The sequence below is a fragment of the Danio rerio genome, chromosome 12 (assembly GCF_049306965.1).
Source record: "Danio rerio strain Tuebingen ecotype United States chromosome 12, GRCz12tu, whole genome shotgun sequence".
NCBI lineage: Eukaryota > Metazoa > Chordata > Actinopteri > Cypriniformes > Danionidae > Danio > Danio rerio.
Genome location: NC_133187.1, coordinates 34,192,260 through 34,206,049, shown reverse-complemented (window position 1 = coordinate 34,206,049; position 13,790 = coordinate 34,192,260). Strand labels below are relative to the sequence as shown.

The 13,790-nt window shown below is 32.2% G+C and overlaps 1 protein-coding gene across 4 annotated transcripts in view; it reads right to left on the bottom strand.

Annotated features, from left to right (window-relative positions):
• The window catches only part of ankfn1a (ankyrin repeat and fibronectin type III domain containing 1a), a 184,338-nt gene that overhangs the window by 65,782 nt on the left and 104,766 nt on the right, over positions 1-13,790 (bottom strand). For all 4 annotated transcript variants that reach the window (XM_073918607.1, XM_073918608.1, XM_009306802.5 and 1 more), the window contains one exon: positions 4,880-5,090. In XM_073918607.1, the coding sequence (XP_073774708.1) occupies positions 4,880-5,090 (211 nt within the window). The remainder of the gene's footprint in view (positions 1-4,879; positions 5,091-13,790) is intronic.

The following is a 13,790-nucleotide window of genomic DNA, read 5'->3' as shown; positions in this document are numbered from 1 at the left end:
CACGCTCAGTGCTCAAACACACAGGACTGTGTTTTGCCATATAGATTTGTCATGGTAAAAAACGAATACAGCCATACCAGTCCTCCTCATAGGCCATGAATACTACTGCATTTTCCTTCAGAGCCTTAGTCATGGAGCATGACAGCAAAATAAACAAATAAACACATGGCTGAAGAAACCCTCTTTCACTGGCCCAGCCCGAACCCCTGGAGACGGGAGCTCTCCGGGGAAGATGATAAAGTGTGTGTTGTCAACTTCCAAAAAAAAAAAAAAAATAAAATGGAGGTCGGTCTTACAGGGGGGTCCACTGCGCTGTGGAAAGGTAGCCATATTAGCAGTCCAGAGGTGCAATTTCCTGCACTCTGAAGATTGACATCTGGCTACTATGTGCGGTTAATTGAACAAACTATAAATTAATGGGCGAGTCGGCTGATATTGCGCCTGTCACACACAGTTGGCATTGTAGGGGCTTTGGGACGGCACTAAATATAGGCATTATGGGCCCCATAAACATGCTTTAGCTTCGGACCTCCAAACTGTCAGGCGTCTGGCTGATTGATTTACTTGGCACTTCTGGCCTGACATAAATATAATGCCGAAAGCCCAGGAGGGGAAAATACGGCAATGTTTATTTTCTAGTTTGTTTACAAGGATCGGATTGTGCCACGATGAAATGTTTTGAAATTTAACTGCGGACTGAGCACAATAAATCACTTAGTATAATTGCCCCCGTTACATGCATCATTGGAAAAGTTAAACCATTAAACGACAAACCTTGTTAGGGTTTTTGTGAGAGATGCCGTGTGCTGTCTAGCCCACCCCGGTCCGCTCAGACGGCTGTACAGTGCTCCCTGTTTGGCCTCAGACAACATTCGACTTTTTCATGATTGCGTTCGAGACTGGAGGCTTTTTTTCCATGGTGTTCAAGGTAAGAAACACCTGTTCTACTGTTGCCGAAGAGTCAGGGACTGAATATGCTATTGATTAATCCAAGGGCAGCGGGTGCAGGTATTTTTAACAGATCTGTTCTTGATGCATTAATACTTAATAACTACACTCTGCTTGTCCCCAAAATAGTTTGGCACACTTGAGGTTTGTTCACTCCCAAAATGAAAGTTGGATCTTCATTTATTCATCTTCGTGTCTTTCTAAAAACCAAACATGTTCGCCCTTTGATGATGAGGAAACAACATTTCTATGCTTTGGGGCATAGTATTATTAAATACTTAATAAATATCATTAAAGTATAATACATTGAAAATAATTGTTCAAAGAGGATTTCCTGGATTTACTCAATTTTTATGTTAAGTGGTTGTAAACTATTTATTTGGGCTAAAACAGACTAATTAAGTTGAACATTACTAAATTAAATTAGTTTGTTTAAATTCAACACATATACATTTAAATAATTTTTTTCAGTGTACACTCTCAGAAATAAAGGTACAGGTGCTGTCACTATTGCATTACCTTTTTAAAAGATACATATTTGTACTCAAATAGTCCACATTGTTATCTAAAAGGTGCAAATTAGTACCTAAATGCACCTAAAAAGTACCTTTGAGGTACAAACATGTCTCTTTTGAAACGGTACCTGCCCCAGTGACAGCTCCTGTACCTTTATTGATGAGAGATTAGTCAGAATTTTTTATATGCTTTGTATATTGACCTATTTATAGTTTTAGTTAATAGTTGTTAGTTATGACACATTTGTTTCTTAATTTTATTTACTTTTTTATTTTGACAGTTATTTTAGTTCTATTTATTTCAAAACTACATGAAAAAATAAATGAATAAACAAAACAAAACTAAATGTTAATAAATAAATGATTAATATAATATAATATAATGTGACATTTTAAAACGCACAGACACACTGTTAAAAAAACTAACTGTAAAAAAATGTGAACTGTATGTCGAATGTAATGAAAAGTTTTAACAAAAGAGAGATCATACAAAATGCATGTTGTTTTTTATTTTGTACTGTCCTGAGTAAAATATTTTATCTTTTAAAATATGTGTACATATAGTTCACAAGACAAAACCATAACTGCTGCAATTATTAAAATATCATTTAAAACAGTGTGTGGTTACCAAAATAACAAAAACCATGCATATTGTATCACTCATATACAGTTAAAGTCAGAATAATTAGTCTCCCTTTGAATCTATAATTATTTTTTATTTCCCAAACAGATTCAGGGAATTTTCACAATATGACTGATAATATTTTTTCTTCTGGAGAAAGTCCTGTTTGTTTTATTTCGGCTAGAACAAAGCAGTTTTTACATTTTTTAAAACCATTTTAAGATCAAAATTATTAGTTTTTAGTTTTAGTTTTTAGTTTATTACTTATTAGAAAAGATTTATTAAAACTATTATGTTTAGAATTGGGTTGACAAAATCTTCTCTCTGTTTAACAGAAATTGGGGAAAATAAACGGGGGGCTAATAATTCTGACTTCAACTGTAAACAGATCTACTGTATATAATTGAATATTTGATTTATAGTAGTCCTTAGGGATTAAGATGAACCAATGAGTTTTTTTCTTTTTGGTTTGTTGAATTACAATTCAATGCTTATAGGCAAACAGGTGCCTATATTAAAAAGGAAACCATTTTCATCATACAAAAGAATCACATCAGAAGACTAAAAATAAATAGCTCTGCTGTATTCAAAATGTTTTGAAGCAACAAGGTTTTCGGTGACAAGACTTTCAATGGAGAAACAGACATCTCTTAGATTTGATTAAAACCAATATTTATACGTACATAAAAGCAGAAATTAAATCTGTTCATCACACAGAGCAATCATGTCTTTTCAAAAGAATTGAATTAAACCGCTCGTTCATTTGAATTTAATTTCTGATCTTTTTACAAATGTTCTGAAGCGCCAGCTAACAGACTTTAAATGGAGCGACAGAAATGTCTCAGATTTGATAAAAAAGCAACTTGATATGTTCTGAATGTAACAGAAATGGGGTTTGACTGACATGAGGATAAGTAAAGTGATGACTGAACTGAATTTAAGCCTTTAAAAATGTACGTCAATGACCATCATAATACATGTGTTAAATGATGTGACACCGCACAATGTTATTTCCAAAATATTACATAATGAGCATGATTTGCTCAGTCATTAGTGGTTATTACAGATGTCATTAGATGTTTAAAGCAGAATTATGAGTGCTTATGACAGCTGTCATGGAAAAGTTTATTCTAGTATTCCTACTTGGAAGCGATTATTACACGAGCCCCTAAAGCAAAGTGTCAAACCCTCACAGTGGCTCCGTCTGTTTATCGTCAGCTTCTTTCTAAACAGCTTGTCCAATTACAGAGCATCTGCTTTTGGTCACCACAGCTAAACAGGAGTGTGTGACGCAAGAAAAACCTTTTGATGGTGATAATAACCACGCGTCTATTCCTAAGGGATGAAGATGTTTTGATAAGCAAGCCACAAAGATGTCCATAGCGAGAGTTTGTCTTTCTTTAAAAGTTTTTATCAATAGTTTACATTTTACATGTATATATTTTTAGTTTTCTTTTTAAAATTGTAGTATTTTTTTGTGTAGTTTTAAATTCATTGCTTTTATTTATTTATGCTTATACAGTTTTTTGTATATATTTTTTTGCTTTCAAATATTACATTCAACTTGTATTTACAATACAAAAATGTAAAATATCATTTTATTTAAAAAGCTAAATTAGTTATTTTGTACATGTATATATATAATGATACTTCTGTACAAATATATTCAAAAATGTCAAACATATATATTAATAAATATTTCACAAAAAAATCTATCTATCTATCTATCTAGATGGATGAATATCTATCTACTGCATCTATCTATCTATGTATCTATCCATCTGGATGTATCTATTTATCTGGATAAACGGATGTCTGTCTGTCTGTCTGTCTGTCTGTCTGTCTGTCTGTCTGTCTGTCTGTCTGTCTGTCTATCTATCTATCTGTCTATCTATATATCTATCTACTGTATCTATCTATCTGTCTGTCTCTCTGTCTGTCTGTCTGTCTGTCTGTCTGTCTGTCTGTCTGTCTGTCTGTCTGTCCGTCTGTCCGTCTGTCCGTCTGTCCGTCTGTCCGTCCGTCCGTTTGGATGGATGGATGGAACCAAGGATGGAATAGTTAAAGCTTTGAATGAATGGATGGATGGATAAATAGATGGAAAAGTCAACCAATTGATGGATGAATGGATTTTAACTTTTTCATCCTTGGTTTCATCCATGCATCCATCCATCCATACCATTTATGTATAGAACCAAGGATGGAATAGTTAAAGACTTGAATTGAATAGTTAAAGACTTGGATGGAATAGTTTAAGTCTTGGATGGATAGATGGAAAGATGGATATCCATCTATCTGGATGGATGGATGGATAGATATATTTGCCAATTAGATTATACACCATATATACTGAATATACACATATACGTGCGCAAAAACGCACACACATGCACACATGCGCACACACACACACACACACACACACACACACACACACACACACACACACACACACACACACACACACACACACACACACACACACACACACACACACACACACACCATGCATAATATATTGTACATTTGACAAAATAAGTAGACAGCTTTGTATTCCATCAAAATGTGCAGCTACTGTAGGACGATGGAAAACTACAGTCACAGTGAAATTGCTTTGAAGAAGAACTACAACTAGATTAAGTACTAAAAATACTCCTGTCAAATTAAAATGTGAAATTTGAAGAATCATTCAGTGGCTCTTTAACAAGGAAACACTTGAGAAAGCCCTTTAGACAAGAAGCTCTTAGAGGAATTGACTGTTTAAAGTATGCGCTTGTTAAATATGCAGACTCACAGTGAGGGCTCTCCTTCCCTCCAGCTTTAAGCAACAGTTTGGCGATGGGAACGTTATTGGTCATGATGGAGATGTCCAGAGGCGTCAGGCCTTCACTATTGGGGGTGTTCAGGTCCAGTTCATCAGCTGTGTACTGAAACAGCAGGATCTGAACGGCATCCAGATCCTGCTGTTCAACAGCCTCGAACAGAGCCTCGCTGCTCTGGATGTTCTGTGAGGAAAAAGACACAGGTTAAAAATGAGCACACGAGATAACTTCAACAGTCAATTAGCTGACACTTTTATTACAGTGATTTGTACAGTGATTGCATCTTTACGCTATTACATATTAGTGAATTATTACAGTGATTGGCAGATTTAAAGGAACAGTCCTAATAGTGCAACATGTTTTAAAGGACCCGTGAAATTAAAATAAATAACTTAATATGTTTGTTTCGTTCTGTTAGTTTAATGGACATCTATGGACTAGTGTGCTTCAAAACAGAGACCAAATTCACATTTAGAAAAATATAAAACTGACATAAACCTTCAAAAGGCTGCACTTTGTCATTTCCGCCTAAATCGATTAGGGATGTAACAATATTGTAAATACCATCATACCGCAATAGTAATTTTTTTCAATATTACCGTAGGCGAATGACTCAATAAAACTATATTTCTGAGAAAAGTTTGCTTAGGCGAATGAAGCGAACGGGAGGTAGCGGGAACTACAATCCCATCAGCCTAGACGTAGCCATCATCCTTTGCGGTCTGTTGTCACTACAGATCCAGTAATGCAGAAATGGAGTGTGTTGCTAGTAGCGGGGAAGAAAAAGAGTTGGAAATGATCAAACCTAAAGCGGGTTTTAAATCGGATGTGTGGAAGCATTTCGATTTCTTTCTAAAAAGATATGAAAAAGGAGAAAAGGTGACAGACAAAGAAAAAAACAGTATGCAGGCACAGCCAGACTGTGGTGAAATATAAGTCGGGGAATATGACTAAAAACAGTCATGGGGACCGCAGAACACAGCACACTTGTTAGATTGATGCAGACATTGACTTGTACCGCAAAGAGACCTCTATCTTACTCATGGCTTGTCCTCTCAAGTGGTGGAAAGACAATGCACAACGTTACCCACGGCTTTCAATCTTGGCTAAATCATATCTCTCTGTCCCAGAAACCTCAGTCCCAAATGAGAGGGTTTTTTTTTTTTTCTGTTGCAGGGTACATGCCCAGAGATCCCAGCTTTTACCAGATTATAGTTATATGATAATTTTCCATAAAAAATCCATCTTTATCTAAGTGAGTGCGTGATTAAATGTTGAATGTGATGAGTTTTCAACAACACTAAATTGAAACTTTATATTTTTTTTTATGGTTTAATAGTTTTTTGTTTTGATGAAGAAAATTGAAGCTCCTGTTTCGAAACTTACAGATAGATGGCTAATTTGTATGTCATTGATATGTTCAGTGCTAAGGTAAATAAACACTTTTGGCACTTTTTTCGAGTCTTTCCATTAGTTTTGTTTTTCCTGTAAATTATTCAATAAATACCGAACCGTGCCATTCATACCGAGGTATTATCGTACCGTGAAATTCTGATACCGTTACAGCCCTAAAATCGATCAATTATTTTTTCATGTTACCTTATACTTTAGTTTCTCATCAAATCTTGACCAATCAAATGCTCTCTAGAAGGGCTGCACACACACACACACACACACACATACATATATATATATATATATATATATATATATATATATATATATATATATATATATATATATATATACATACATATATATATATATATATATATATATATATATATATATATATATATATATATATATATATATATATATATATATATATATATATAATTTTTTTGGTGTCTTTTTCTTTTCATTAAATGCTTATTTGTATTGGTCCTTTAAAGGTCATATATTAACTGAACTTGAGTGTTGAGTGTGAGATGCTGTGCATACTAATGAAGAATTTTTGAATCAACTTCCTGCCAGCAGAAAACTGAACACACAATATGTGCTGAGAAAGTCTTATGTTGTGCAGAGAATTCTTAGTAAAAGAGGACATACAGTATGCAGCCAATGGAGGACTGGAGAATGATTGACAATTGAGTCATTTGCTAATATGTTAAACCTTGAAGAATAACCTCTCCTGACCTTTTTTATTGAACACGCATGGAATTGATTGATTATTTTAACACATTTGTGACCTTAACGATGATTAATTTTATTGAATTATTTTTGTTTTTTATCATTTAATTACTGCACAGAACTTGTATATTGTTAAACTTAGGAAAGCAATAAAACACTTTATTGCAATTGTATATTTCTCTTGACGGGTATTTATAGATAGTTATGCATTTCAAAACACATGCAAATAGCACAGACCACATTGAAAATATGTCGGGGGACCCTAAAAAGTTTATAGATTGTTTATTAGACTTTATGGAGATTCAAATAGTAAACATTAATTCATCAATCTCTGACTAAACAAGTGCATGAAAATACAACACATGCAAATACAGAAATGCACTGCAAATAGCACAGACCACAACCAAAATGTGTCAGGGGACCCCAAAAAGTTTAGAGATTGTTTATTAGGTTTTATGGAAATGCACTCGCAATTCAGTATGATCCCTATCGATATAACATTATAAATTCTATCCAAATAGATATATCTGGTGAAATTGTAGTCATATTGCAATATATATTGCAAACTGATTATTAATAGCAACCGTTACATATATTCATATATTGTAACATATACACTTGTAATCATGCTTATGTATCTGCACACTACTGATTATTAATAGCAACCAGTACATATATTCATATATTGTAACATATACACTTGTAATCATGCTTATGTATCTGCACACTACTGATTATTAATAGCAACCAGTACATATATTCATATATTGTAACATATACACTTGTAATCATGCGTATGTATCTACACACTACTGATTATTAATAGCAACCTGTATATATATTCATATATTATAACATATACACTTGTAATCATACTTATGTATCTGCACACTACTGATAATAATAGCAACCTGCACATATATTCATATATTGTAAATCTGTTAATAGCTAATCTAACCTGTATATAATGTTCATAGTACATCCATCTGTAAATATCACTATAGTTTTTCTATAACTGCACTTTATAACTTATACCTGTATCCTGCACTTGCTGCTATTGCACTGCTGGTTAGACCTAAACTGCATTTCGTTGCATTGTACTTGTACATGTGTAATGACAATAAAGTTGAATCTAATCTAATCTAAAAAATAAAATAAAAATAATGCAATGTTAATTTTTTTCCAAAATCATGCAGCCTTACTCTCTAGTATCTGACATGTCCCGCCCCCATCAAGACGATTCACATTTGCTTTTCATTTGATGCGCTTGAGCTCAACCAATCTCTGGAAGACGTGTGATAAAAACAAAATGCTATAAAGGCAGAAGCTACTTTGTCCCACCCTCTGTGTAAAAACAATTGAAAGTTTAGATGCAAAAACCTCTAAATGCCATCTGAAATTTTCTTCTAAAATTAGTATTTTTATTAGGCTCTTGTGTGTATGTTCAGTAATATAATAATAATATAATTTTATGGCAAAGAGTGAGTCCTTTTCTTTTTTAAAAAAAAAAAGTAAAATATCTCAACATAAATAAAGGAGGCTGAGATAAATGTTCGTTTTTGAGGGAAATTTCAGATGCCACTTAGTGGTTTTTGTATCTGAACTCTTCAATTCATACTGAAGCCAATCATCCTAAGCTCCACATTCACAGAAGATTGATGCCTGGTTCTACATCTCTGCATGTTTAGCTCCGCCCACCAATGAGATCAATTGGTGGATCAATACCAAGAGAGTCTATCCAGAAACCAAAGAATAATCCTACAGATGCCAACATTAGGAAAGTGGGTGAACTTTTGTTGAGTGGAAAAATTTGGCTGGTTGTTAACATAATTTTAATAAATAATAATTTACAAAGGAGACACAGTTTGATGGTTGTTTATTAGAAAGATTGAAAGTAGGACACAATATTTCCTACCGCACACCTGAGAAAATACTGTTCAGTGCCAGAGGATTATCAAACTGGGGGCCTTTTTTGGTACCTTAAATTTCTTAGTTGCATACTTTAAGTGTTAAATATTTTTATTCTTATTATTGTTATTATTATTATTATTATTCTCTTTCTCTCTCTCTGTGGTATTGTGTTTTTGGTAAAGTAAAAAAAAAATGTAAAAAAAGTTTTTTTTATACAATATGATTTGTTTTACATGTGAAAATAAAACTGGAGGAAAAAAGAAAGAATGTAAGACAACGCTGTGCCAACTATATTGTGAGTAACCTTTTTGTTGCTAATATATGTTATTACAGATAATATTTATGCAATTTTATGCAACATAAATCACATTAGCTTCAACCTGTGAAAGATTAAGGCTGTAAAACATATATGCTGTCCTTTGCAATTTCTGAAAATGAATATTCAAAGTGGTGGCCAATCAAGGCAGTCTATAATCAGACACGCCTATTCAATCAGTGGGTTTTAATGAAGAGGACAAGACATGGCCAGAAAAGAGTGCATTGCTTCTAAAGTATATGTTATATGTAAGAATCTTGATATCAGCGGACCACAAAGAACTGTACAAAATAAAAACAAATGGCAGTTCATGACCCTTTAAAAGCTAGAAAAACTTGGGTATAACATATTTCTTTGTCAAGTTCTTTTAAAATATATATAATGATAACACTTTAAAATAAGGCTTCATTAGGTAATTAATTAAGTTAATTGAAACTAATTAATGCATGAACGTGTCCAATACATTAATTACAAACTTTAATAAACTTTGTTGTTGTTAGATAATAAAAATAAATGTATTTATTGTTAATCCATGCACAGTGCATTAACTAATATCAACAGGCACAACTTTGGATTTTAATAATGCATTAATAAATTGTTGAAGTACGAATAATACATTATGTGCATTGTGCAAGATTGATCAAACTTAATATATTTTAGCAAATACATTAAATATTATCTAATGGGCCATTATTTTATGTGTCACATTATCACTTTGATGCTGAAATGAATATGATGCATTAAAAGTGCCATCAAGGCTTTCACACTTTTCCATTTCAGATGAATGCTGTAAATCAAAGAATCCTAAAAAAAAAAAAAAAATGTCAGTTTCCACTGAAATATTAAGTAGACCAGCTGTTTCCAACTTTAAAACAAAATGTTTCTTGAGCACCAAATGGTGGACATGCGACATAAAAGTCTGCTGTAACAGCTGCTGTAAACTCTGCTTTAGCATCACGAGAATACATTACATTTTATAATACATTTCATATTTTAATATAATAGTTTGACAGTTGAAGTCAGAATTATTAATAATAATTTATTGTATAACGATGTTTTTTTTCTGTAGACTATCAAAATATAAAAAATAGCTAATAATTTTGACCTTAAAATGGTTTAAAAAAAAAAACAGCTTTTATTCTTGTCTAAATAAAACAAATAAGACTTTCTCCAGAAGAAAAAATATTAACAGACATACTGTGAAAATTTCCTTGCTCTGTTAAACATCATTTGGGAAATATTTAAAAAAAAGAGTAATTATTATTTTAGTAATCCTACTAGCCATAGTTATAAAACTTTTTTTAATAAGACAGTATTGATATTTCAATGTTAAGAAAATTAAATAAACAAAAGTAGTTTATAAATTTAAACAGGGATTTAACAGATTAAAGTTAACATAAAAGTGTGATTCATAGATTAATGGCCAATTTTATCCACTGTCCATATTGCAGCAAAGGTTTCAAACCATTTGAATCATTTCAAACACAAGGAGATGTGTGTGAAAAAAACTCTATTCAGACCTCTGAGGTCATTTTTTTATGTACACAAAAATTGTCATGTCTTTGTGTACAAAACACCCATTTTTACATTTATCAGTAACTGGGTCAGTGCATTGGCTCTAAAACGTTAGTTTATTAAAAATGAAATATTTGTATTTTTTTTTTACTTACCCTCCACTTGTTCTAAACCTGCTTGGGTTTCTTTTCTCTGTTCACTACAAAGGAAAAATTTCTGAAGAATAATAGAAAGCAGCAGAACACTGTGGATGTCCATTGCTAATACAGGCTCGTCAGCCTGGTGAAGGAAGGAGTGGTTCTTATTATAGGTCTCATTTTCTATTTAATTATGAGATTTAAATACATTTTAAGCACTATTTTTAGCTTGATTCGCTTGCTGGATATTTATCAGAATCAGACTTTTTTATGTACCAAAAATATTTACGAAAGATTTAGAATAAAGAAATCTGAAAATAATGCTGATTTTTAAAATACAAATCTATTACATCATATTTAATAAAAAAAGTAAAAAAAAAAAAAAAAAGTAAAAAAAAAAAAAAAAAAAAAAATATATATATATATATATATATATATATATATATATATATATATATATATATATATATATATATATATAAATCAGCGTTATATTAAAAACAAGCCTATTTCCATTTATTAGGCAAATTATTATTTGAAATTAATTGCTTATTTGAAATATAATAATAATAATAATAATAATAATAATAATAATAATAATAATAATAATAATAATAATAAAAATAATAATAATAATAATAATGTAGAGTTTTACAATTTTTCCAACTTCTCTTGTAAAAAAAAATATAACATTTGAAAAATTCATGGATGACAACAATAGCTAAATTAATATCCAGATGAATTTATTATGGGCTGATTTGGGTACTTCACATCTTTTTATTGCTCATTTTTTGTTTCAAGAATAAGGTCCAAGATCTAGAATAAAAGTGACCTGTAAAAGGTTTTCTCTATTTAAAAACAATACAGTAGCGAAAGATGACTTCACTTATGACAAAAGTATATTTTCTAGCACCTGGATGTTGGACTCATTAAAAATAATTTTTGCATAAAAAAAAGCCTTTTCGATGGGAATTACCACTTAAAATAAGGGCATAGCAGTCAAAATAGGACAAATGAGCTCATGTTTGGAGCAAACTCTGGACATTGTCAGTGAGGGGTGGGCCTTTCAAACCACCTGAACTCCCCTTGCTATGGGTCTATCCATCATTCTTCAAAATATCTCCTTTTATATTCAACAGAAAGAAAAGAATGAAAAATCTGTCATTTTTCACTCACCCTCCACTAAACCAATTTTTTCCTGTTCAATAAAAAAGAAAAACATATCTGAAGAATGATGGAAAGCAGCAGAACACTGTGGATGTCCATTGCTACTAGTAAACCATTCTTCATAATATCTCCTTTTATATTCAACAGAAAAAAAAGAAAATTCTGTCATTTTTTTACTCATCCTCCACTTGTTCTAAACCTGTTCGGGTTTCTTTTTTTTTTCTTTAATGCAAAGGAAAAATACCTAAAGAATGATGGAAAGCAGAAGAACACTGTTGATGTCCATTGCTAATAGTCCATCATTCTTCAAAATATCTCCTTTTATATCTAGAAAAGATAAAAAATCTGTGGTTTTTTACTCACCCTCCACTTGTTCTAAACCTGTTTGAGTTTATTTTTTCCTGTTCATTACAAAAGAAAATTATCTGAAGAATGATGGAAAGCAGCAGAACACGATGTCCATTGTCCATCATTCTTCAAAATATCTCTTTTTATATTCAACTGAAAAAAGAAAACAATAAAGGTTCCCTTTAAAGTGACCCCAGCCATTAATAAAACATCAAAAGACAGAGAAAATCAGTCAGGGCTCTTGACTTGACCAATCTATTGAGTCTATTTAGTTGTTGTGGGAGAATCGTGATCTCCATTTAAAAAATCATCCACAATCGTGATCTTCATTTCTCAAATGAAGCAGAATCGTGCAGCTCTACTTACAAATGCTTCTAGTAACCAGGAACGAACAAATGACCAATTACACCTTTTAAATCTCCATAGATTTTCACCTACAGCACAATTAGCACAGACAACAGAAAATAGGGCACAGATTGCCCATGGATGATTGCTCATGGGTTTGACGCACAGCCTTTCAGTTACCAGTACAGATCTGTAACCAGCAGAAATGACAACAACCCCAAACAATAAAGAGATAAAAACTAAATAGGTGTTTTAAAAGCAAATATTAAGCATAAAATAATCACAGCCACACTAGTTGAGCTTCTCTTTAATGGTGAGTTGGATCTCTGTATGAAAGTGCACAGAGACGGCGAGGGTTAGGGATGTATTCAGGCACTTGAGTCAACAAGATGATTATCAGATCTAGCTGTACATAATCAGTGACATTTGTGAAACTTCAGAGAGCAAGGAACAGCGCTGACGGCCTCATGAGCACCCAAAATGTCATTCCAGCTGGAAATATGCCAACTGTAAGGTCAAGTGAATGTTAACATCAATCAATTCTACTTTGTATAAATGTAAATGATGGCTAATGTCAGCTTTTTATTACAAAGAAACCCTGCATTATTGACCATTAGGATATTTATAAAGAGCCCATATTAAGCAATTTATGCTTTCTTATTTAATTCAGATCTCCTAAAATAGGTTTACATCTATTTAAAGGACCTATTTAAAGCTTCTTTTCACATATTGTCTGTAATAAAGCATGGTTATGCAAACAGTAATAAACATATCAATCCAATTTCATTCTTTCAGAAGTTCAAAGATAGAAACTGACTTCTTCTTTTGGTATACAATAAGACCATTTGACATGCACTTTGATCTCTGAATCATCAGCTACTGTATATTACAGAACACATAACCTGGACTGGGTGATAAAACTTCAACAAACAATACAGAACTATAATAATCAGAATATACAGTTGAAGTCAGAATTATTAGCCCCCTTCAAATTTTTTTCTTCTTTTTAAA